Source organism: Borostomias antarcticus, assembly GCF_949987555.1.
Source record: "Borostomias antarcticus genome assembly, chromosome: 3".
NCBI lineage: Eukaryota > Metazoa > Chordata > Actinopteri > Stomiiformes > Stomiidae > Borostomias > Borostomias antarcticus.
Window position 1 is genome coordinate 13,791,794 of NC_140236.1, and position 25,638 is coordinate 13,817,431.

Genomic DNA, 25,638 nt, shown 5'->3' on the forward strand with positions numbered 1-25,638 from the left:
TGATGACAATCTAACTGAATGTACAAAATGATGAGTAGAAAGAGCCTATTCTCAGCACCAGTGACCAACTGCCTAGTCTAGCCAACACTAGCACTGCCTTAATACCTACCGTGATGTCTATGGAGTGAATTTCCCCGTACTGTGCTGGCTGGTTAGTTTCAGTGGAGCTCTCCAAAACTGAGGGTGCGGTGGATACTTGTCTGTTTGATCTGATCTCATTAGCATCGACCCACAGAAGAGAGGCCATTACCACAAACACCTGCTCCTGTGCACTATGATGATAGATGCACAATCTCACTCTGATAATGATCCAAAAGACTCACACATTTATCATTCACAATGTATTATTCATTGAGACAGGTGTACAATCATGGTAATATAAGTGTTATAAGATGTCAAAGAAGATTACAAGTCCAAATCCCACAAAAAACTTGGGGTAGTGAAAAACAAAAAGTACACAAATAGCTCGATCTGAACAGAGAGGTTACACTTTCTTCTTCTGATCAACATTCTATAGATAATTACACATAAAAATCATACTTGCTGGCAGTGTTTGTTTAGTTCATTTGTAAATTAACCAATTACATTTCTCTGAGGAATTAGTATATCATATCACATGGAAAGATAATCAAATGTGCTGGCGGAGACCCAGCACAGTGTAAATATATCGATGGGGAATCAGTCATCACAATGCGCCGACCGTGAATATTCCCTTCACTTTGGTTGTTCTACTTCAATGTACAACTTCACAATGACACAAACGTATATATTATTTGAGGCTGTAACCTGTAAAGTAAAGCTTAAGTATCTGACACGCGCTTCTCACTGTTTTCACCAGTGCTCTCGTCTTCTGAAAACCAAATGTACTTAAACTGAGACTAAACTTGTGATAACAGTCTTTTCTCGAGAGGAAATGTTGTGCGCGGTGCCGTTATCCTAACTGCCAGTGTGGGAGTCTTGCGGTGGAGTGACGGGGGAGGTCGGGGGTGTTGGTCAGAGAGACGGCAGGCGGTCCAGCTGTAGGTTGGGCCTCCCCGGGCTGCCGCCGTCCTCGCCGTGCTCCGCCGCTCGGCCGGGGCTGCGCTCGCCCACGCTCTCGGGCGACTCCAGGGGGAAGCCCTCGCAGATCTCCTCGTCCTCTCGCTCGTCCTTCACGCTGGCTCGACACACAAGAGGAGGGGGGCGGGGTCAGAAACGAGCGCGACGGGCCGGTCTCGTCCGCCGTCGCCGGGGGGGCCGTGTGCGCGGGCGGGACGGGACACTCACGTGGCTTGCAGGGGGGAGTGCTCGGCGCTGCTGTCGCTGTGAGCCCCGGCGCCGTAGCAGAGCGCCTCCTTCAGCTCCTCCTTCAGCACCAGGGACAGGGCGCTCAGCGGGATGCTGCCCATGGAGAGCGGGTCGTACAGGACGTCCGCGGCCTGAACAAGACCGGAGACGGCTTCGTTAGCGTTACGGTGCATCGTGGGGGAAAACGACAACAAAGCTTCACTCTCGACTGAAATAAATCGTCTTCATTACCGGTAAAATAAATCAAGTCGAGCAAAATGGCGACTACTAGATAAACGAGCAGCTATCCCACATTCAAAATATCCGAGATTGAAAGGCGCCATCGACACCGAGCCTCTTCACTGACCTGAGGGGCAGAGCCAGAGCTCTGGAGGTTCTTCAGGGAGGACGACCTACGGCGACAAACACCACAGACGTTACTTCTCAAGCTCACAGCAGCAAGTTAAGCTCCAGTATGAGCGCAGACTGGCTGAGGTGAAGACAAAGTAGCCGGTCGTGACGGACGAGCCGGGGTGTGTCCCACCTACCCGGCGCCGGTGGACTTCTGAGGCCGTCTCCTGTGGAACTCGATCTCGTCCACCGTCCACACGGCTCCCTTCACGTTCTCCAGACGCACAAAGCACTTGTGGAGGCTGAGGTTGTGTCTCACTGCGTTCTACGGGGCGAGGAGGGGCGCGTCAATCACAGGAGATTCAAGAACAGGGAGATAAATATGATCTGTTCACGTGAAAAGGTTATAACGTTCAACAGATGTATGCGCGGGAATGAATGTTGAATAGATACCTTCCACGTGGCTGCGTTGCGTCTAAAGTATGCAAAGGTCCGCGTGAACCAATTATAGATTTCATTAAGTGTCAGCTGTTTGTGAGGCGATTCAAATATTGCCTAGAGGAAAATACAGAGTAAACAATCAGTAAACAAACACAGATCAGTCCTGTTTTTCTGTTGCCTTCTCTACAACAACAATAATTATTTAGATACCGACAAGTAAAGAAATGAGAGTTCCTTACCTGTCTAATGAGAGAGGCGTACGTAAACGGAGGTCTAACCTCAGTGCGCAGGTAGAACTCTTTATTCGGAACAATATCTGGCGAGATAAAAACATGTTAATGTTTTAACAATAAGAGGAGACATTATCACCCCCTTTCCTCGATGTCAGTTACATACACCCCTCGCTGGTTACCGACTCACCTAGGCCTATTGGCTTGCCGTGCTTGTCCGAGTACCGCCTGCGGCCAGGGCTCCCGCTGAACACGGTGTTGGGAGTGACCCTGGAGGGTTCCGAGAGCGGCGTTAGGGGCGTGGAGGGCGCGGTGGCGCTCTGGGACAGGCTCATGAGAGGAGGGACCATGGGAAACGTGGTTTGGGGGAAGGACACGCCGGACACCATTTTCACCTGGAACAGTGAGAGTATTTTTTTCAGGAAAACTAAAATGCACTTTTTGTCTGTCAGTTCACGGAGCATAAAGGGTTCATCACAACAAAGATGGACTTGGGATTATGTTGTGTTTCGTCAGGGGGTCCCCCAACCCGAAAGACAAACAGACACTAGGTCATGGGTGAACCAAAGTGTAGCTCTGAGCGTTCTCTAGACTCACCGGCTGGGCTGCTGCTCTGGGCTCAGAGGACTTCAGATGAGCCATCATCGCCTGCAGACGCTCCTTGTCCTTCTTCAACTGAGGAGGGGAGAGGACCAACACATCTGGTGATTAACATTAGACCTACACATCTGGTGATAAACCTTAGTTACACACTTTGAGGAAGAAAAAAAAAAAAAAGGAAGAAAAAAATCCTTGATGGGTTAGTGTGTGTATTAGCGTATGTCTGTACTAAATGTAAATAAATCATGGTGTACCTGCAATTCCAGCTGTTGGACAACCTGCATCTGCACACGGCACTGGGCGGTGCTCTTATCATCTAGCGTGTGTTCACTGTTCAGGTGCCTGGAGACAAACGCATGTCAGTTCAACTCAACGGTATCCATTGCAGACAATGCAGGAAATAATGTAGAGTAAATAGTGGTTTCAAAAGGTGCACTGCTGACCGACATAATGTCCAGTAGTGGAACTAGTACAAAGAGTAAGGAGACACCAGTAGAGGGCAGTATTATTACAATGGGGACACGGACCTTCATCTGCTCTGACTGCTAACAGGACACACCAGACATTGGCCGGGTTTCCCGAACGAGTTAAGAAGCACTTAATTCCAAAGTACTTCTTAACTCCCATACAAAGGGTTGCTAAAGAAGGGCTCCTTAAGAAGGTTCTTTATCGGGAAACCCGGCCATTGTCTGCACTCATGAAAGATAGACAGTGAAGAGAAGAAATACCATTTCTGATATCACATGCCAAAGACAGATAGAAACAAGACAGCATAGCAGATCGCTGATGGGAATGTTAACAGCTCGGGGCTTTGCCACTCACTTGAGAAACGCCTGAAAGTCTCCAAAGACGGTCTCACAGCCCGGCCACTTACACATGCCATGTCCGTAGAGAGGGTGGCTGCTGTGTGTGAGGTCCTCCAGAGGATTGCTGTAGGCAGGCAGACACACACACACACACACACACACACACACACACACACACACAGACACAGACACACACACACACAATCATATTTAGTTACACTGCAGATGAGGAACGAGGATAAGATCCTCCTAACTGTCCAGAGAGCGGTGTCTCCTAGTCCAGAGGTTCTCAAACCTTTTCAGTAATGTACCTTTGAAATATTTGAAGTACCCCCTGACCAGCACAAAACATTTTTGATAGAAAAAAATGCCTATAAATAGGTACAATACAGCGCCATCAGTGTCTGATTTAACCCTGTAACTGTAAAACACTTTAAAGCTACATATTTTGAACGTTTGAAATGTAACAATTGACAAAGGCACAGTTTTTAATGTATGCTGCATTTTTGTCCAGCATAGTCTAGGCCAATAAAACAGTGGCTGGAAGTATTAGGCCTTCAGCTATGGTGAATGGCTTTTTGGCTTCAGCTACGAGCAAAGACACCGCATAAGAAGCCTCGAGTGCTTTGGCTGATTTTGTGGAGATTATTGAATAAGGTGGTTTATCAAACTTACATTTAAAATTCACATTTAAAGGCTCTTATTGAACCTATTAATAGTATATTAACATTTATTTAAATGAGTTAATAACTACTTTTTTTTTAAAAATTGTCACGTACCCCCTGCAGTACTCCAACCTACCCCTAGGAGTACGCGCACCCCCATTTGAGAACCGCTACAGGATCAGAAGAGAGAGTGACCACACACCTGTCTATCCTCTTGGGGGGACTGAAGGCGTGGTGATGCCCGTTGATGGCAGGCTGCTGGCCGTGAGGAGGACCCTTCTGAAGAAGGGAGCGCATCTCTCCGTCGGAGGGCGGCTTGCCACCGTTCTCACACCCTGGAATCACAAACAAACGCAAACCGGGAGTTTTTTTTTTGTTTTAGTGCCCGAGTCGCTATTCCGTCGGCGCGCTGGTAAATCAAAAGCAGCTGAGGAGCAGTAAACAGAGACAGGATGAGGAGGAGTCGGTACCCGGGGCGGAGGAGAGGCCGGTGGGCAGGACGGACAGCAGGCCCTGCCTCTGCAGGCTGAGCAGGTGCTGCTGCTGGATGTGGAGGAGCTGCTGCTGGGCCACCACCTGCTGGGCGGTCAGCTGCTGGGCGGTCAGCTGCTGCTGCTGTGGGAGGGGGGGGACAGACACACACGCCCTCTTAGGCCCCATACCAACACTCCCCCTTAGCCCTAGCCCCTAGTTTTGGACTGCCCTCGACTGGTGGCCCTTCCGAATGGAGCCACAAGGATAGGGGTTGAGATCTTTACCAAAGAAATGGGTCCACCACTCGCTACGTCTTCAATCGGAATTTTATTAGTTGCCTGATTCCCTGGGATGTTACAGTATGATTACTATTATTATAGTGACAATTCTGGCCAAATGTCAGGACAGAACAAGACAGATTAATCAATTGTACAGCCAGGAAGTATGTTTACACATCGGCTGTTAACGTTAGTCATGCCCACAGAAGTGCACTGATATCAGATGAGCAGAGAAGTGCAGAAAATATGCTACTGGATTATTTTCCGGACTTCATGAACGGGACATGGAATCAACTGTCATTCAAAAATAGTTGTTTACACAAAGTTCTATTGATTAGATTAGATTCAACATTGTACTGTAACATCAAAATGCTAGAACTTAGTTAGGCTAAAGATGAAGTGCAGTTGACATCGTGAATAGCGTTTTTTTTTTTCTGAAATGCGTGTCATAACAATCCAATGACATGTTCCTTTGCATCTACATGCATAACTACGCTATTCCACAGATTTTTAAATTTTTTTATGTTTATTTGTGAAGATATTAGGCTTCTTTCATGTTTTTTCACAGCATCGGCAGCTATGTTTCATATCACTGCCTCGGTTCGCAGAGCATTGTGTGAGTTTTCATCAACCCCTCAGTTTCAAGTCAGCATCTGAAAACCCTCCTCTTGGAGGGCTGTTTCAACGTCCACTAGCCCTCGATATGCCCCCTAGCCCTAGAAGCTAAAAGGAATGGGACAGTACCCTACGCGTGAACACGCAAAATTTAGCGGTAGGGCCAAAGGCTAGGGCTAAGGGGGGGTATTGGGATTGGGCCCAAATCTCTGCTTGCTCTCACAGGTACACACACACACACACACACACACACACACCTTCACACTCTCCCTGCTCTCACAGGTACACCCACACATGGCATGACTTAAGTCTTAATTTTATCCGGACGCCAGCCAGCACGGTGCTACGTACCTCTTGACCGGTGGTCCCAGCGGGGTTCTGTTGAAAGAGCTGGACACCAACTTGTTCCTGCTGCTTCTTGAAGATCTCTTGGATTTGTTGCTGCAGGAGTGAGGAAGTTATGCTAATGTCGTACAATAAGGGAATACTAAATCTCTCCTCAGCATCCCCCTTCCTCTGCCCCAGAAAATACTGTGATCACAGAAAAAAAAAAAGTTTCAACACCATGTTGGCCTATTTTAATGTAGCGAGTTTGCTGATGCTTGTGGCTGATATCTCTGCCCCACCTGGTGTAACATGAGTGTTTTCTGCTGCTGGAGCAGGACCTGGAGCTGCTGGGGGCTGAGGACCTGCTGCTGGAGGATCTGCTGCAGCTGCTGGGGGGGCTCGACGGGTGGGGTCATCATCGACGCCGACACTGGGACCTGGAACACAGGCGGACTGACATCAGCCCCCGAGGACCACGGGTACTGCACAGCAGGTCTACATTTCAAATGAGCAATTCATGATTTTTAAGTCTGTGCCACTCTCCAAAAATGACTGTCATTTCTTGAGGAGCTACTTAAATGGTAATGGTAAAAGGACTGCACTTATGTAGCGTTTTTATCCAAAGTGCTTTACAATGGCCTCTCATTCAGCCATTCATTCACACACACGCACACAAACACAAACACACACACACACACACACACCCACACACACACACACACACACACACACCAATGGCGGCAACTGCCATGCAAGGGGCTAGTCTGCTCATTGAAAGCAATTTGGGGTTCAGTGTCTTTGCCCAAGGACACTTAGATATATGGACAGGAGGAGGATTCGAACCGCCGACCCTACTATCATTGGACAGCCCGCTCTACCTCCTGAGCCTCAGCCGCCCATACTTGAGAACAGGACAGACTTGGTTTAATTAAGAAAAAACAAACACACAGTGGAAACATTATGCCTTGAGGCCATGGAATCAGAAATGCAAAAAACACAAACATCGACTGCTGGGCATCCAGCAAGCCCCCCGCCCCCCCCCTCTCCTTGTCTGTCAAACACTCCCAGCTCTGGGGATGTTTACAGTAAACACAAACAGAATAGTTGCCTAGATATATAAATAATGAATACGCCGGGATACATGCTTACAGAAATAGATTGCTGGGATTGCATTTTAATTAAGGTCTGAAAGCACAAACAAATAGTTCCCTTCTTAAGGCTGGATCTGCTTTGGTTGGCGTAAACATTCTGCTGGAGGATGTCACAGAGGCTTGGCGCTAACAATAATAGTGGATTGCTCTGTTAGTCTGTCCTCTCCATTAACATGCACTGGTGAAGGCTAGGTTCCCATAGGCCTACACCCTGGGGGGGGGGGTAATTTGCATTGCCTACAGTCTCATTCAATCTGCAAATGCTATCTCAAAGATCTGATAAAAGTCTGAAACTCAAATTCAATTCCTTTCACAACAGTACGTTTATTACAGATATCTACTAGGCCTACCTCCTCTGCGTGTTTGATAAGACCCTTCTTTGTGTTATATTTCACTTACTTGGCACCAAGAACACATGAATCTCCACAAAGAAAAGGGTAAGCTATAAACAAAAGTGCATGAACATACTCATCCTCAGGACTAGTTAAGCTATTTTTTTCCCTATGGACACAAACACAACAACAACCTAATCCCTGTTACCATGACAGCAGACAAGTCTAAACAGCACTTGTTGTTGTTATTGTCGATGTGACAGAAAGCCACATACTCATGAAGGACTGAGTATAAACACAGAGCTGTTCCAGGAAAAGGGTCTGTGTATGCCAAGACAGATGTAAAACAAGACTTCTAAATCCAAATCAATAGAACAATGTGCTTTTAAGACAAAATCAAGAATGATCTGTTAAAAAATAGCTTTTTCAATCTTCCAAATTATATAAAATATAGCTTAACTATCTGACAACTGAGACGAACAAAACCCCAGGATAGGCTAATATGCAAGTAGCATTTTGTATTAGCTAAAGCAATTTAATGAAACATTTTCCAAGCTATACTACTGCAAACAAATGCATGACTAGAGCAAGATAACAGAAACAGAATAGCCTAATTTAAAAAATGCAATCTACACATCAATACATCTTAGACTAAAATATAATACATATTATTCGGACAAACCTGACAAAGTCCATCTACAGATGTGTTGTCTTTGGCAGCGTGATAAAGATGAGGTCTGGAGAGAGAGGGAGCTGTGAACAGTGTCGCACTGCCTGGCTGGCAGTCTGACAGGGTAGCCTACTTGTGGTGTTGTTGTTGTGTGCATAAACAAATCCAACCAATCACAGAGATCCAACCTCCAGCGGGACCCCTCCCCCACTGAGGCAGCTCAGAGCTAGCAACCCCCCCAACCCCCTCCAGCTCTCCCCATCACCAGAAAAACAACAGCACTGCACACAAACACACACAGAGGAGGTAGATGGGCTTAACAAGAAGAAGAGAAGTTAAAGCAAGACAGCTTACTGTAGCATATTTCCAGTGAATAATATGACCCAGACCAGTATACAAAGTCAAGCCTTTATGGGTCTAGTTCAACTGTCTTAGCGTAGGCTAATCGAAATGTAAGGATAAATACCTAGGCTAATTTATCTTATTAGGCTACTACATTGCTGTTGTTGAAAGACTTTGTAAACAAATTGAGCTGGGCTTCCCCTCCCCCCTCAAATCCTTCAGCACAACAGATAAACAAAACAAGTACGTTTGCATATGAAAATGTCACAGCCAGGGCACATCTGCTCGGCAAACCTTTTTGTTGGTAGACCACTCGTTAGGGTGTAGCCTATAATATACTATATTAAAGACAGTATTTAAGACGCAAAGATCCATTTTATTGGCCATGTATATGGTACGCACATACTATGAATTTGACTAGGGTTAAAGCATACACTGTTTCAGATGACACAGGACAGGGTGTAGGAGAGGACAGAACAGTGCAAAGACAAACGATTGCAAGCAAAATACGATAAAATGTAAAAATACATAAAGAAAGAAAGAAAGAAAGAAAGAAAAAAAGGGAGGCACAAGCAATTTATGTATCATTTATATACTGTATATATATATATATATACACATATATATACACATATATACACATATATATATATATATATACACACACACACACACATACATACATACAGAATGGAGTGTGGCGAGTGTACAGGTATGTACAGTGTGTGCAGAGTGTGTGATAGATGAGCGATATTATATGTATACAGCGTGTGCGCCGTTGTTTTATTCTAATTCATAGCGACTGGCAAGACTAGGCTGCTCGATTCGGCATTTGTGTGACAGGATACCAACGGGCTATAGACCGGAAACCAAGCGAATAGAAACCAGGCCAAAGAGAGCCAAGGAGAGCCTGGTGACGAGAAGCTAGATGGCCGTGGGAAAGAAGCTGTTTTTGTGGCGTGAGGACCTAGTTCCAATGGCCCGCAGTCTCCTGCCAGAGGGGAGTGGGTCAAAGGATAGACTCAATGATGGAGGTGTAGAAGTGTACCATTGTTGGCTTTGGCAGGTTGAACTTCCTCGGCTGCCTCAAGAAGTATATCCTCTGCTATGCTTTCAGCTCCCATCAACGTCCTGGGAAATGATGGTGCCCAGGAAGCAGAAGGACTCCACAGACCATGACCGGGATGGGATGGGTCAGCCACAATCTTTCAGGCCCATTTTAGAGTCCTGGAGGCGTGCAGGTCCTGTAGGGATGACAGTCTACAGCCGATCACCATCTCAGTGGAGCGGATGATGCGCTGCAGTAGTCTGCCTTTGTCTTTGTCTGTTGCGGCTGAGAACCAAATTGTGATGGAAGAGGTGAGGATGAACTTGATGATGGAGGTGTAAGAGAATGCAATCATTGCCTTTGGCATATTGCATTTCTTCAGCTGCCTCATGAAGTACATCCTCATTACATTACAGCAATTTATCTGATGCTTTTATCCTCTGCTGTGCCTTTTTGGTGAGGGAGCTGATGTACAGCTCCCACTTGAGGTCCCGGGAGATGGTGGTGCCCAGGAAGCGGAAGGAGTCAACAGTGGTCACTGGGGTGTCATTCAGTGTGATGGAGGGGAGGGGGGCTGGATTCTTTCTAAAGTCTACAATCATCTCCACTGTCTTGACAGTGTTGAGCTACAGGTTGTCCTGGATGCACCAGGACAGCAGCTGGTCCATCTTCCACCTGTAGGCGGACTCGTCGCCCTCGAAGATGAGACCGATGAGGGTGGTGAGATCTGCAAACTTCAGGAGCATCACAGACTGGTGGCTGAAGGTGCAGCTGTTCGTGCACAGGGAGAACAGTTAATGGGAAAGAACACAGCCTTGGGGGTTGCCTGTGCTGATGGTCCTGGAGTGAGATGTGCATGCCCAGTTTCACATGCTGCTTCCTGTCAGGACAGGAAGTCTGTGATCCAGGTGGGGTCGGTAACGCACATCTGGAAGAGCAGGCCCTCCAGAGTGAGCTGGATGATGGTGTTGAAAGCAGAGCTTAAGTCCACAAACAGGATTCTGGCGCAGGTGCCTACGGACTCCAGGTGCTGGAGAATGAAGAGGAGGGACTGTTGGCTCTGTAGGCGAACTGCAGGGGGTCCAGGAAAGGGTCTGTGATGGATTGGAGATGCCGCAGAACAAGGCATTCAAAAACCTTGCTACAGGGGTCAGGGCGACGGGTCTGCAGTCATTGAGGCCAGTGATCCTTGCTTTCCTAGGGATGGGGATGATGGTGAAGGTCTTGAAGCAGGCTAGAACATGGCATGTCTCTAGTGAGGTGTTGAAGATCTCAGTGTACACCGGGGACAGCTAATCAGCACAGTACTTCAGCATGGAGGGGGAGACAGAGTCCGGTCCAGCTGCTTTCCTGGGGTTCTGTCTCTTGAACAGGCGGTTCACGAGCAACAAGTCCATACGATTTTAAACATTTATATCTCTGTTGCAGCAGTAAATCATGAGGGTTCAGTGAATTAGCTCCTCTGAGAAAACCGCATCATTGTAGACTGCTGTATAGTTCTGCTACAGCTATTATGAAATTTACTGTTGGGGAACTACACTGGAGCAAAAAAAAACAAAACTTTGAGCTGTGTGTGCCTCTTCCCATAGAGGCGTGGCCACCACACCTGGTACAAAGGGTGCGCGTGTGCTGAGATTCAATCAGCAACACAGGGCATACTTTTACGGCCTTATTTGGGAGTATGGGCATACCCAAACTCTGAGTTTGAAACACACTTAATTTACCCAGATGGACACCCGATTTTCCTGGCTGCTAGCTCAGCAGGCTTGTAGTGCACAAGTTACATACTCTGCACAGCTTTAACAGATATTATGTAAAAGTTAGACAATGATAAGAAAGTTGGGTGTTACCACAGCAGAAGGGAGAATACAAGAGGTTGAATAAAATCAAGAATCAAGAGTCAAAAAAAAGTAAATCAGATTCTGATTTTTATTCCGCAGAGTAGGCTTTCACCTACGAAGAATTTGACTTGGTCTGTCAAATTGATTTGACAGGACAGTGCAAAATACAACAGTGAAGACAATACAGTATACGATCCAATCTACCCAAATGTACAAAATAGAGAATTAACATACTGCAAGAACAAGACAGGAGGACACTGCAAAACACCATAACAAAGTTATACAATGCAATCTAGGATAGACGATTATCAGCCTGGATGATATTATTGGCCGATATCCAGCATTTTTACCATTATCAGTATTTTCTTTATCCAATCGCCAATAAATGCTCTACTTTGTCTCTGATGCAGCTTACTGTCTGTATTCACCACTCGGTGGTCTCCTGCGATGTCCCGCCCACAGCACTTTCTGACAAGCACAGGCTACACTTCTAGTCTGAAGGGCATTTCAACAAAGTTTTGTGTTGAGTTTGTGTTATTCTAGATGTTTCTGCAAATGTATATCGGTTCCAAATATCGGTTATAAGTCTCCTTGATGACTAATAATCAGTATGAGCCCTGAAAAATCAATTTCGGTTGACCCCTAGTACAATCTACAACAAAAAACTAGACAGTGTCAGTGGGGTCCTGTGCCTTGTTGATGGTCCTGATGGACCGTGGTTCAAAGAGTTTGTGACCAGGGTAGGAGGAATCGGCCACAATCTTTCCTGCCAACTTCAGGAACCTGGAGGGATGACATGTTGCAGCCCAATCACCCTCTCAGCAGAGAAGATGACACGCTGCAGTCTGTCTATTCTGGTCCTTGGCGGTGGCAGCAATGTACAGAATGGTGATGGAGGAGGTGAGGATAGACTCAATGATGGAGGTGTAGAAGTGTACCATTGTTGGCTTTGGCAGGTGGAACTTCCTCGGCTACCTCAAGAAGTATATCCTCCGCTATGCCTTCAGCTCCCATTGAAGTCCCGGGAAATGATGGTGCCCAGGAAGCAGAAGGACTCCACAGAGTCGACTAGGGAGTAATCAAGGGTGATGGAGGGCAACCCCATCAGAGATAAGCCCAATGAGGGTATTGTCATCAGCAAGCTTCTTCAGCTTTGACTGCTGGTGACTGGAGGTGCAGCTGTTCGTATACAGGGCGAAGAGTAGAGGGGAAAGGACACAGTCTTGAGGGGAACCGGTGCTGATGGTCCGGGAGTCCAAGACGTGTTTCCCCAGCTTCAAATGCTGCTTCCTGTCAGAATGATCCAGTTTGCAGGTGGAGTCAGGCACTCGCACCTGGGAGAGTTCGTCCTCCAGCCAGGCAGGGAGGTTGGGTTTAAGACAGAGCAGAAGTCCATAAACAGGATAAAAAAGGCATAAAAACGTTCCAGGTGCTGGACAATGTAGTGGAGGGCCATGTTTACTGCATCATCCACAGACCTGTTGGCTCTGTAGTCTAACTGCAGGGTGTCCAGGAGTGGGTCCGTGATGGTTTTGAAGTGGGACAGTACAAGGCGCTCAAAAGCCTACATTACCACAGAGATCAGGGCGATGGGTTTGTTGTCATCAAATTGTGTGATCCTTGTTCATAGGGAACTATAAAACTAGACTTGTTTATAGCAAACTAGGGCTGTGCAATAAAATTGATTGAAAATTGATAATATTGAAGTAAACAAAGCCTGTAAAAATGAATAAACATATCTCATCTCACATTTTTCAATCAATTAACACCAAACTTGCTACACTGGACTTAATTAGATTACATTTTGGTATTCAAACTTTTTGCATTATACTTCTACCCACCCCACTATAGAGCACCCGCCTCCAATTAAGCCACCTTGGACCCATACAGAGCTTCTTTCCCTCCTTTGTTTCATTGATACAGCAATACATTGCAATATTTTCTTCTGCGATAATGTAAACATTTTCCACAGTACAGTATCGATACAGTATTTTTTATTTGCACAAGGAAAATATACACAAGACAGGGAATTGATATAGATATAGAAAATTAAGGATAGAACTCAGTCATAGATAGATACATTATTGATATTTTAAATGGATTTAAAATGTCCTTACATTCCCTCCGCCCTCAGGATCACCTCCAGGAAGCGGGGATGGAGTTGTACTTGCAGCTGTATTTTAAAAATGTCTGTAAATTATGTAGAGTATTGCAATGTATTGCAATATGTATTGTATCGTATCGCAATGTATCGTGTGATACGTATCGTATCGTGAGGTCCTTGCCAATACCCAGCCCTATAGAGAACTATATAAACCAACTCAACTAGTACGGAATGCAATAACAATACAGGAGATAGAAGATAAAGGCATGTTCTAGTGACTCCATGGTGCGGGAACGATGGAAGAGGTAGAACAAGTAAAAGAAAGTGGAATGATTCGGAGCTGCACTGCAACAGGAGGCCACACACGTCGGCGTTTATCTGTAACCTACATTTGGTTGATATGTTTGATGTTCAGCAGTTATTGTGATAGCCCAATGATGTCTAATTATGAGAGCAATCAAGCTGTAGCATGAAACAAAGGAAGGGGGTGGTACTGTATTAACCTGATGATGCTGATCAGCCGTGGATCCCTCTGGAGATGGAGTCTGTCTGCTCAGCCAATTATTATTCTCACTGCTCCCATTCTCCGTCTGATTGGCTGGACTGATGCAGATCGTCTGATCTGACCCAGACTCATGCATCTGGACTTGCTGACCTGACAAACAGAACAGCAGCAGCAATCAGCAAAGATGCGGTGAAACACAATGCCCTGGGCTAGCCGGGGACTTATGAATCATGTTTTCCTAAAAATTAAATGTCAGCAAAATATGTCTGGTTTGATGCAAAATGCCCCCCAAAATAACCTAGCCAGCCACATGTTACAAATCAAAAGACACACGACACATTTTCCCTTTCGAGAAAGATTACTCTGCAGTGTTTTCATTTTTTTCTCCCACAACTGCTGCTCTCACAAAGAGTAAACAGTCCCTGTAGCCTGACTGATTGCTACTATGGCTACGGCACACAGAGAGGCTCTGAGCCTGTGTTTATGGACAAACACACCTTCCTTCTCCAAATTGACCATTAACCAGGCGGGGCAATAAACCACTTTGGCAGGTAGCACCCTGTCTCTCTGGTAGCACAATGACAAAGGAGGGCCTTGTGTATACAGCTTGTAGAGCCTGAGGTTTTTGAGTCTAAAGAAACACAGCTGACAAATACAAAGTATGCCTGTAGCCTAACCTTACATCAAATGACAAATGGGCTAGCTTTGGGCTCTGAAAAGGTGGGAATTTGTGGCTGGACAGATCACTGAACAAAACCAGCCTAGAAATTCTGTTACAGATGGATCTGACTTGATCCACCCCAGGCTGTATACAAAACTTTACTAATGATCATTCACAGAGCTACACAGCACCCCACAGATATATGCGTACAGCCTACACAGACATTTGTTGTTCAAGACCCTATAGGCCTAGCCGTAGAACAACATAGTGTACAGTATGTCACCTGGTTGTGGGTATAAGGGCAATATTATTCCAACAGTCAAGCCCCATACTACAATTGAACCTCTACACACCTGTATGTACCTGTGTATGAGAAAACAGACCTTTGGCCAACGTTAGATGCCTGATTTTCACTCAGCATAAGAATATCTACCGGCGCTAGGGGCTACTGTTGTTCATTATTTTGACCAATGCTTTCATAGAAAACACACACACACGTTAACGCTGTGGATGAGGTGAGACACCCGCCCGCACCCTCACCCCAATAGCAAGCTAGTTAACGTTAGCCAAGTAATAATGTAGGACCACGCTGTTTGAAATGGACTAAGCTACAGATAGATAGCTAGACAGCTATCTTACTACTAGATCGCTAAGTTATCCAAGTTACCTAACGTCAGTTAGCCAACTTACGTTACCCTTTCGTTTTGGCAATTGAACTGACCCCGTACAACCAAATCAACCTGACGACGTAACGTTACCTAGTCAACAGTTACGCTAGCTAGCAGCATAAAAATCAACTCACCGGAAAACAGTTGTTGTGCTAGTTATATAGACTAGCGAACCGTTCTCTGTCTGGTTCTTATTAGCTACCTTACTAGATACAAGATTAGTTTTCGACAATAGCTAACGTAGCTAGCTAACGTTACTGTAGGAGCTATTAGTCGGCAGCCTAACATCCGGTTCTTGGTACATTCGTTTTGTAAACCGGGGTAGCCAGGGAGGGGCGGGGGTAAAGAAAGGACCTGCACATCTGGCTCGCGAGACCCTCAGTTGAAAAAACATGATTGTGAAAGTGAACAAACAGTGACAGACTCTGAGGATGTTTGACCTGCACATCTGGCAAGTTCTGTTACAAAAGAGGGATTGTGAACAAACAGTAAGACAGTAGCCTAAGGATGTTTTAACATTTTATTTTTTAAGCATTTAAAAACCTATCAGCAAAAAATACAACTGTGCAATTTTAACAGGTTCATCAATAATAAGACGGAGCATTCTAATCTGCTGGGAAACACAAGGCACCATTCCAAAAGATTGACAATCAACGTGAGTTCTTAACTGAGATCTTGATAAAGCTTCAGGGCTACTACAATTTAGAATAACTTTTCACTAGATAAAAGCTATTTTTGCTAGCAAGGTGTTTAAGTTCTGTTCACTCTCCACTTTTCATAATGAATCAATTTCAAGACTTTACTGTACTTTAGCATTTATACATGGACCTATACATGACCTGAGCTATAGAGCAGGGTTTGGAATTTAAAATACATATATTCATTTAATAAAAGCACACTAAACATTTTACACGATTGTAACTAGGCTACTGGTTACACTACAGGTTTGGCAGGAGCCATGCAACCAACATATTGCCTATTGTATGCAGTTAAAACAAACACACACACGCGCGCACACACACACACACACACACACACACACACACACACACACACACACACACACACACACACACACACACACACGCCTTGTTCCAGGCCGCTAGTTGTGTCTGACAAACTGAAACTGCGTAGATGGATTAGATAACTCTCTTTGGCAAGGAGATATGAAGCACTCATTCAACTCAATGTTCAATTCAATTGGATAATTTCAACCTGTTTCTTTCAAAGGTTGCTTAACTTTAATGATCAATGTTGATGATCAAACTGTAAAGGTTCTAACACAAGTCACTGGAAACAGAAATATCTAAAACAATAACAGAGACAAACATTCCTGATTAAAATATATACTTGTGGTTAAAGGGCTAACATTTTACAGAACTGAGAACATCATCAAATGTACAGTATATCCCTCAAACTCCTCATATGTCAGGCAATTACAGAGAAATAGGCTTCTTGTGTGCATCAACCAGATGTCCTTGATTCAGAAATTGGCACAATCACATTCAACTTCTACCATCCCATCATAACACTACAAAAACACATGTCAGAAACAAAAACTGTTTGTGCAATCACCCACTCTTATTACTGAAAGACAATCCAGGTGAAACTATTGCATATATTTCTTATACCACACCACACTGAAATCCCTATGCTATATAGACAACCTGTAAGAAGCTGACAGCTTTACGCCAACACCTTCCACATATTCCAAACAAACAAGATAAAAACTAAACAAAATGTGCAAAATGTTCTTGTCAAACTGTACTGGCTTACAGAAAATACCATATTCATTATTGAGTTCAAAGAGCAGTATCTAATACTTGACATACAAAACAGTGGAAACAACTGATGGCAAAACCCTTGTCACATTTCTTTGTTAGGGCTTAATGTCCCAACTGCCCCAACATGTGTTTAGAAAATCTTACTGTACATGATGTTTCACTAAAATTATCTGTATAAAAAACACATACCAACACAAATGTATGTTTATCAGTCATAGTCTAAAATGAAACTCAGATCTGACTATTTCTTTCCGACCAAATTGAAGTAGGCTAATTGTATAACTTTTTTTTTCCCGAATAAAAGTAGTAGTGCTTAGCCTAGAAAAGTCTGTCCCATCTATTTTAAAAACTGCCAAAGCAAAATAAAGTGTCAAATGTGGTAAAGTGAACTAATGTCTTGAGCGACCTCCTTCGAAGGCATGATGTTCCTCATGTGCTGAAACACAAATAAACACATCTCATTGGTTGTCTACGAGATACTTTATCAGACAATGCAGTGAAGTATCCATCTTTTCAAACTCACAAAGTTACAAAAATACTCACGCTTATAAAATACTGCTTTAAAAGATATTTGTGGAAGAAGTTCATAGATTCTTCCTAGGACATTGGCTTCGTTGGCAAAAGAGGCATTTCCATTCCAGACTTGAACAACATCCTCTCTGTCGCGTACACTGACACTGACCCCAATGACCTCATCCTCTGCAAAACAAACAAACAAGGAGAGCAGTATTTAGGAACAGATATCCACTTCTGACCCATAGCTAAATATATTTACGACACAAGTAAATTTGGGTTTGTTCAACCATATATTAGGGCCACAAAGTTCTGTATATTCCATCACATCATCAAAGATGCAAACCAAAAACACATGAATTGAGTTTTGAAAAAAAGAAAGTTTGCTGGCCCACGCCGCATCTATATGTTTCACATTCTTACCTGAGGCACAGTAATCAGTAAATTGCTCTCCAATGGTAGCCAATAGTAACTCCTTCCACACAACCGACTGGGCAAAAGAGGTACATATTTATGTAAATCATCAATGCAGAATAAATGAATGCACTATGAACAATAGAACCAGAGGCAATATTTAGCCCACTTACTGTGCTCTCTTTGGGTACTTTCATTTTCCAAACTCCACCTTTGGCATTGCTTTCTTCTTCCCTAATGAGAGGAAAATGCAGTGAGAGAGAGAGAGCGAGAGAGAGAAGGGGGGGGGGGGGGGGGGGGGTTGTATGTGTGGAGAGGTCAAACCAACGGTTCTTTACTGTCTCTTCAGCTGAAGTTCATTAATCTGTACCCAAGTTCATCTCACCAGAGCGGTCTTCTCTGTCCTCTCATCAGATGGTAGCTGCATCTCAGTGGCAGGCTGGACACCCCGGGTATGTTGTTGTACACTCTCCAGAAGCACTGTTCAAATACATATGGTTATCGTCTTTGCATTTATTACTTATGCATTTTGACTAATGCATTACAAACATGACCAGAAACACTTACCTGGACAGTCTGCACAGTGTAGATTTTTTTCAGATTGGATTCACATTCTGCTGCTGTAGTTCCTGGTAAAGATCTGGAGTCCAAGTAAACAATAGCAAATCAATAAAACATTCCATTTACACCTAGAATTTGTTAGTTAGTAAAATATCACTTAAGTTTCAAAGCCGGAGTTAACTCCGCCTATCAACAGATTTGAGGTGGCCTCATACCAAATGGGTGGGAGTGAGATCAGGTGACAACCTCGTTTGCCCCACAGTATCAGTAAACAACACTGGCCCCCCTTTGAACTTCCATGCTTTTAAACGGACTACAGAGGTTTGCGTTATTAACGAGTTGCAAGTAGGATAAGTCACATTGATATTGTTAAAACACTGCAGTCAAGTCAGTAATGGGCACATTGATTTCCTTCACCTAAGTGTTTATTTAATGCCTAATGCAAACCTGAAAACCATGCACTGTAGTTCAAGGTCTTTTAGAAATACAAGGTTTAACTGCAACAGAGGCTGAACTGTCACGGTTCATAAATAGACGGAAAGGTCGATCAGGATCAAGTGAAGTTCTACAGAAATGTTCTGTGGTTTTACAACGCTTTTTTCTATAAATGTATTTATTATGTATTGAAAAATGCATGCAACTGAACAAAAAAAAATGCCGCAGTTGATACAGAAACAATGTCAATCAACTCTTTATCCACAATTTCTTGGTGATGGTCGCAGTGATTCACAGGAACTGAAAGGCCTACTCGCCTTTGTTTAGCAAGGACCCAACTAGCCTAGCCTACACAATTGTTGATCATTTTGTCACAAAGTAAGCTCAGTCTTGGCGAGACCGGGTGAAATCGCCCGGATCTTACCTATCTAGCCAGAATGTCCAAGGAGAATGCAATGGGAGCGTGGTGCCGTTTTCATCGCTGTTTATGTCTTCGCTTTCCAACTCATTTTCGTCAATGTGGATGTCGCGGCGATCGTGAGAGTTTACCAAACTGTTTGGACTTGATGCGCTCAATTGCATGTTAGTGGCAGCTGGGACTGCCATTCCCCCGACGGAAAAATAACACAACTGGTTGTCTTTTCTGGAGATCTCTTTGTGTGGAAGGCTAGCCCTCGCTGCTTCTGCTGCTGCTGACTCATTCGTCGCCTCGCCGGTGTCTGCCGCCGCCACAACAACAGATGACGTCTCTGTCGACTGTCTGCTGTTTGTCGTCAGATCATTTTATCACTGGTGGAAACTTCCCGGATACATTCGAATATAGCCTACTGTACTAGATTAGATTAGATCACACAGAGTAGGCTACAAATTATCGGGCCCTGATTAGATTAGATCCCACAGAGTACAAGTATTAATAGCCTACCAATTGGGGCCTTAAATAAATTCTGTTTTGCATTAATATCGTCACTCAATGTTCTGATTCCAACTAGGGTGGTGATGCATTTCAGTCAACATCTTTTTAGACAAATACTCTCTGCTATAGGCTTAATAGATTGTGCCAGACCTACACCCTCATAAATTAATTTCGCCCCCATATTGGAGGGCACAACTTTAATCAGTCTCGCTAACTGGATATGAGAAAAGACCCCATAGGCTAATAGGTCAATTTAATTCCACATCTACACGGACATGATTACATGATATTCTCATTCCTCTTACCCTCCTGGATCCATTTCATCCCCATACTGAGGGGCACCATTTATAGTTAAACCAGCCTCACCAATTGAACCTTACATTATTTGCTACAATTGAGTATTTAATTATATATTGATTATGTAATTATTATTATTTAATGTGTGTTTCTCTGCTGTATCTGTGACAGAAAGTTTACCGAATGTGTACATGTTTAGAAAAATGTTTTCACAGGCAGAAAAAAAAGAAAAGTACAATTTTTCTTGACTTTTATTTTGAAATTCCCAGGAAAAGTGTTACCGGAACTGAGTTCACTGAAGCTCACACTCCTCTGCTGTCCAGGAGACATTTGCAACTGGCTACAACTATGGAGATCGACACAGTTTTGGAGGCTTCCAAAGGTCATTTGATGTCTTATATAAACCTATAAGTATTCTAGAGCAGCATTGCTTTAATGTTCAATTGCACTGTAGCGTTCCCATTGCTGCCGGCAGACCCTCTCTCTGTAGCTTTCTAGCTGGCTAGTTAGCATCATGCTAGCTAGCTAACGTTAGCTGCTAGAAGCTATCTATCTATCAGTTACTATTATTTCCTGCGTAACTTGTTGTGTACTAACATTATTTACGTGGTTGTGCACAGACTTTGAAAAGAAAGGGAAGAGAGAGGCATGTCATGTCCTGGACCAATTATTATGCCATGTCGCCAAAACGGGAGAAACTATGTAAGTGCTTCACACGAGTGTGATTTACAGACTGCAACAATTGCAAGAAGACACCGACAATGAACTACGATTATATGAATTTAGCAAGCTGGCTTACACTAGCTAGCTGGTTATAAACAATACAAAGCCCCATCACGTTTCTCTGTTTAGTATGTGTTTATGAAGCTATTTTATAATTTTAAGCAAAGGCAGAATACCAAATATATATCTGTGCGTCCATGGTCAATATGTTTTAAAGGCACACTTTGATTTTGTAATTTTCAATTAACTTTAGCTATGTTAATTGATTTTTGACACCCAGACCCAGGGAAAGCTATGACACCAAACCCTAGCCATCGCAGACCAAGACCAACTTTTTGTAAATGCCCATTGGGCATCTCATCTCCAATGGTTAACAGTACGCGTGATCTTATTTTGAGAAGAGGTGATACTAGAAGTCAAGTGATACATCAAAGAGCCTAATGTGGTTGGAGACCCTCAGCTGAATCTTGGACGTAATGGATCAGAATGTTTAGTTTTAAACTTTTAAGACATACCTTAAGGGCCCCCCCCCATTCCACACCCTTGTAGTGGAATCCTTCATTTGACATGATTCTTTCTCTTTCAGGATTCCATGGTCACAGTTCAAAAGTTACTTCCTGTTTAAACTTGAAACAGTTATCGATGATTTCCAAGCCTCGACACCAGAGCAACGAGGGCTGGTCAATCCCAACGTAGAGTGCGTTCCTTTTGAAGAGATAAAAGACAGGATTCTAAAAATTGTGAATGGGTACAATGGGTGAGTGATGTCATACAATTAGGTAGAAAAATTAGAATGTTCACTTTTTAATGATTGATTCTACAACATATAAATATTTTTCAGGATCCCGTTTACCATCCAACGTCTTTGTGAACTTCTCACTGATCCTAAGAGGAACTACACAGGAACAGAAAAATTCCTCAGGGGGGTAGAGAAGGTGAGCATATCATCGCTGGATCCCAAAAAGTCTTTCCCCAAATCTTCTCCCTTAGCCTCCTCGCAAAGCTTTAGAGGAGGTCCCATGAAAGGAAGGTAGCCTTTCAAAAGTAGCGTTGTGCATAGAGAATATACAGTATTACCTTTATCACACTGTCCGACATCTATATTGCACAAACATATGTAGATCATTTATATCCTACTCATGATGGGATTGTTTGTGTGTTGCAGAATGTTATGGTGGTCAGCTGTGTGTGTCCTACATCTGAGTAAGTAACCCTATTGTTCTCCAAATAGTTTATATTAAAAACATTAGTTAGGATCAGCTCCTTCAAAACTTTCATCAGTAGGTGCCATTAAAGCTCTGAGGTTTTTAGGCGCTCTGAAGTTTTTAACATTAAAGCTTGTTTTTGCACTTACTGGGAGTGTAGTAGAAGATGCAGATGATTCGGATTGATCTCTCAGTAGTACATTTTTTATAGATATCTTTTCTTAAGATTGACAGTGTCTTTGTATTTCAATGATTGCTACAATGGCCAGATAGACTACCTGAAGTCATGTCCTTAGTGTTACAAACATGTCTTTTATTTCCGGGGAGTTTTTGATGCTCTGCTCTAGTCCCCTATATTTTCTACTAGCAAGGCGGCTAACGCTAATCGAAGCTTGCCTGGATCACGGTCAGCAACGTCTGCATCCGTTCTACCACAACGCCAGTAAGTGCAAAAACAAGGTCAAAGTTCAACATCTCGGCGCGGCCCATTTACAGTCGGCATGTTTGTGTTGTTGTTGTCCCTTTCTACCTCTTTTGAAGGAAAAATGGGGTAACCAGTGTAAACAGAATGAATGGAGTGATGTTCCCTGGCAACTCATCTGTTTATTCAGACAGGTGGGAGCTGCATACATATCAATAGCCTGTTTGCAAAAGTGTTATGTTGCTTTATGAAACAAGAACGGAATGCTCCAATGAAAGCGCAGTCAATGCCAATAATCTGGGTCATTTCAGGGATGGAGCCATGTGACCTAGATAAACAGAGTGAGAGAGTGAGGGGGAGTGGGTTCAGTGACTCAGGCAAGCCACTATATTGACCAGCCACTTGGAGTCTCAGATAAAAATGAGCTAGACTTGAACTTGCATTAACATTTTTTTTTTTAATTCTCCTCACAGTAGAAATATGAATGGACCAGGTACCCCAAAGCCATTCAGCAGACCAAAGCTTTCATTATCCTCCTCTCCTTCCACAAACGGCCTCCCTGACTGCTCAGACGACAAAGGGGCAGGCACCGACCAGGGGGAGGGGCACACCAGGTAACTGAACTAGCGGTCACGCTATGAACCTTACCAGGAAAAACTCCCCAATCCTGGGTTATACCAAGGAAAAAAAAAAAAGGATATATAGATGGGATACAGATATGATGCACTCAAATTAACACTAATGTTGTTAAAAACAACTAGTGTTGTTTTGATTGTTTCTATAGTGATTCGTTGGAGTCAGAAGGTGAAACCCCCAACAGCAGCGTGATTAAGAACAAGCACCCGGAGGGGGAAGACACTGTAGAGGCAGACAGGCACGAGGTCAAGAGGCTCAAGTTCGACCAAGATGAAGAAGACAGAGCGGAGCGCGAGGGGCGGGGGGAGTCGGGTCCCGCGAGTAGAGAAGAGAGCTCGTCAGACGCACCGGAGTCATCGACCGATGGCGTGGAGGAGGACGACGACGACAAGACGGATGTCGTCAAGAAAGATGGCGAGCCTGCTGATGTGGTCACCTCCGATGACCAGGGTAGGTCATCTCACACGTTGTGCTGCCTGACATTTCAAGCTACCAGAATAAAATGAAGCAATTCTGATTATGCTCATGATAAATCACCCGAATACATTTTTTAATTATGTAAAATTAGTAATGGTATTCTCTCTTTTTTTTGTCATTGCTCTGTCCCTCAGAGCCCACCAGCACGCAGACTGAGCCCCTTGGTGGTGATGAGGAGGAGGAGGAGGAGGGAGAGACAGAGGAGAGAGAGGCTGCTCCCGGCCCCGTGCGCAGTCCACAAGGCGACGGCCCCACAGACCCGTCGGGGCAGCCGGCTCAGTCGGGGAGCGATCCAAGCCCGAAGGAGCCAGAGGACGGGGAAAGCGCCGACCCGGTCAGCAGCAGCAGCGGCGGGGAGGAGGAGGGTACGGCCGGCGACGAGCCCGTCCCCGCCTCTCCCGGTAGTACAGCCGAGTCCCCAGCAGATGGCGCTGCAGAGGCCAGCTCAGAGAGCCTAGTGACTGCAGCAAGAGAGGAGGCCATGGAGCAGGACTGAACCCCGGTGCCCCCGACCACCTGGCTGACTAGACACTGTATGATATACCATGCCAGTAACACTGTGGACCTGTCATCTCCAAGCACAGGAGGGGGGGGGGGGTGATCATGGTGGTGGGTCTGTGGTGGATGCATTGGCCCACTTTAAGCTCCTCCCACTAGGTCTGTGGGATGACCTGGGTCTCCTACCATCAGGATGTGACGCTAAGGCTTGCTCCTGTCTTAGTTCACCTTTCTGTATTTTTGAAATCAGAACATGGACGACCCAAGAGATATGGTGTCTTTATAGTTTCTCTACATGCTACCCTGTTAGTCACAGTAAGGCATACTAGCATTGACACCTGGAAGCCCTCACCTGTAAGTTTCTACATCTCTAAATTCTAAAAGTAAACATGAAAAAAGAGTACACAATCAATACTAAAAATAAAAAAAACTGAACCCCCCCAAAAAAAGAACAGCTGTCAAACCACTGTCAAATCGTTTTTTTCAAACCAGCACAAAATGCTAGTCTTTCTTTTGTTGGAATTTCTGGTTGCTATATCTGTATCCTGTTTCTGCAACTGCCCTTTTTATATTTAGGATTTTTAAATTTCTGTAAAGTAAATTTTGTAGATTGTGATACAAATCCACTGCCTTTGTAAAACAGATTGATATCTCTTTAAACTGAATGCTTGGGCTTGCAACACAGTATTCATATACAGCAATAAGCGCTAACATTTTAAGTGTGGTACATGCTTAAATATGTATCAAGAAAGATTTAACTTTTGGCAACTACAAATAAACCTCTTTTTTTAATACATCCCTGAGTTTGAGTTTACGTTGAAAAGGTTCTCTTCAATCTTTTTTGTGCGTGAGGAGTAATCTTGTTAGGATATTTAATCAATCTTCACATGGCCTTGATACTGCAAGATGATTACTTATCCCTAGGAAACCAGCTGTCAGCAGATTCTATGAGCTGAGAAGGTTCTGTGCTGGGCCAGAAAATACAGGTATTCAGCTCTACACACCTTTATCAAAGGACAGTGTAACGGGGGTTTGACATGGCTGGTTTGAAATAGAGGACATTCAGAAATCTAGTATCTCACTTAAAGAGGCGGGAGAGGAATTAACTAAGATTTTTGTTGTTGCTGAACATAACATTGTGTCGAGTTTTATCTCGATCAAAAGGAGTGCTCTGTGGCAAATACTGTAAAATGAAAAACTTGATTTTCTACCGTAACCACCCCCCATGGTGTACTCCACAGGGGCAGCTAGTGTGAACAGTGGCCCTGGAATCATTTCAGATGATGTAACTGATGCATTTGACATTACTGGTCATGTCTTGCATAGCCAGACCCAGACCTATCTTCACACTTCGTTTACGGCTGTGCCAGCACTGGAGAAAGGTCT

The 25,638-nt window shown here is 44.2% G+C and overlaps 3 protein-coding genes across 8 annotated transcripts; 1 reads left to right on the forward strand and 2 right to left on the reverse strand.

Moving 5' to 3' along the window:
• Positions 1-363: 363 nt before the first annotated feature.
• On the reverse strand, positions 364-15,641 carry LOC311330109 (forkhead box protein P1-like). The gene is made up of 16 exons (XM_084462087.1): positions 15,510-15,641; positions 14,045-14,196; positions 6,353-6,490; positions 6,078-6,167; positions 4,830-4,974; positions 4,562-4,694; positions 3,711-3,818; positions 3,143-3,230; positions 2,886-2,963; positions 2,479-2,683; positions 2,298-2,374; positions 2,071-2,172; positions 1,815-1,942; positions 1,634-1,679; positions 1,267-1,418; positions 364-1,156 (listed from the first exon to the last, which is right to left on the reverse strand). The coding sequence occupies exons 2-16, from the start codon at positions 14,180-14,182 to the stop codon at positions 994-996; spliced, it is 1,791 nt and encodes a 596-aa protein (XP_084318213.1). The 5' UTR covers positions 14,183-14,196; positions 15,510-15,641; the 3' UTR covers positions 364-993.
• Positions 15,642-15,890: 249 nt separating this feature from the next.
• Positions 15,891-19,886, reverse strand: LOC311330115 (eukaryotic translation initiation factor 4E type 3-like). The gene is made up of 7 exons (XM_084462099.1): positions 19,507-19,886; positions 18,654-18,726; positions 18,472-18,566; positions 18,260-18,320; positions 18,096-18,162; positions 17,703-17,858; positions 15,891-17,595 (listed from the first exon to the last, which is right to left on the reverse strand). The coding sequence occupies exons 1-7, from the start codon at positions 19,686-19,688 to the stop codon at positions 17,549-17,551; spliced, it is 681 nt and encodes a 226-aa protein (XP_084318225.1). The 5' UTR covers positions 19,689-19,886; the 3' UTR covers positions 15,891-17,548.
• A 712-nt stretch (positions 19,887-20,598) lies between these two features.
• On the forward strand, positions 20,599-25,026 carry LOC311330111 (serine/threonine-protein phosphatase 4 regulatory subunit 2-A-like). 6 transcript variants are annotated; one of them, XM_084462089.1, is made up of 10 exons: positions 20,599-20,674; positions 20,913-20,994; positions 21,602-21,772; positions 21,857-21,950; positions 22,181-22,218; positions 22,588-22,662; positions 22,761-22,835; positions 23,115-23,255; positions 23,426-23,727; positions 23,889-25,026. In XM_084462089.1, the coding sequence occupies exons 1-10, from the start codon at positions 20,641-20,643 to the stop codon at positions 24,248-24,250; spliced, it is 1,374 nt and encodes a 457-aa protein (XP_084318215.1). In that variant the 5' UTR covers positions 20,599-20,640; the 3' UTR covers positions 24,251-25,026. The 6 variants fall into 6 exon arrangements, with proteins under 6 accessions (XP_084318215.1, XP_084318216.1, XP_084318218.1 ...); XM_084462090.1 differs by having other exon boundaries at positions 23,118-23,255; XM_084462092.1 differs by lacking the exon at positions 22,761-22,835.
• Positions 25,027-25,638: the final 612 nt, after the last annotated feature.

Excerpts from the sequence above, each read along its gene's own strand:
- LOC311330111 (XM_084462089.1), top strand. The coding sequence starts at position 20,641 with ATGGAGATCGACACAGTTTTGGAGGCTTCCAAAG. Across the intron at positions 21,773-21,856 it reads ATTGTGAATGGGTACAATGG|GATCCCGTTTACCATCCAAC; the intron begins GTGAGTGATGTC and ends AATATTTTTCAG. Across the intron at positions 22,219-22,587 it reads TGTGTGTGTCCTACATCTGA|CAAGGCGGCTAACGCTAATC; the intron begins GTAAGTAACCCT and ends ATTTTCTACTAG.
- LOC311330115 (XM_084462099.1), bottom strand. The coding sequence starts at position 19,688 with ATGGCAGTCCCAGCTGCCACTAACATGCAATTGAGCGCATCAAGTCCA. Across the intron at positions 18,567-18,653 it reads ACACTGTGCAGACTGTCCAG|TGCTTCTGGAGAGTGTACAA; the intron begins GTAAGTGTTTCT and ends GTATTTGAACAG. Across the intron at positions 17,859-18,095 it reads TACTGATTACTGTGCCTCAG|AGGATGAGGTCATTGGGGTC; the intron begins GTAAGAATGTGA and ends TTTGTTTTGCAG.
- LOC311330109 (XM_084462087.1), bottom strand. The coding sequence starts at position 14,182 with ATGCATGAGTCTGGGTCAGATCAGACGATCTGCATCAGTCCAGCCAAT. Across the intron at positions 2,375-2,478 it reads CGGCAAGCCAATAGGCCTAG|ATATTGTTCCGAATAAAGAG; the intron begins GTGAGTCGGTAA and ends TTATCTCGCCAG. Across the intron at positions 1,419-1,633 it reads GCTCTGGCTCTGCCCCTCAG|GCCGCGGACGTCCTGTACGA; the intron begins GTCAGTGAAGAG and ends GGTCTTGTTCAG.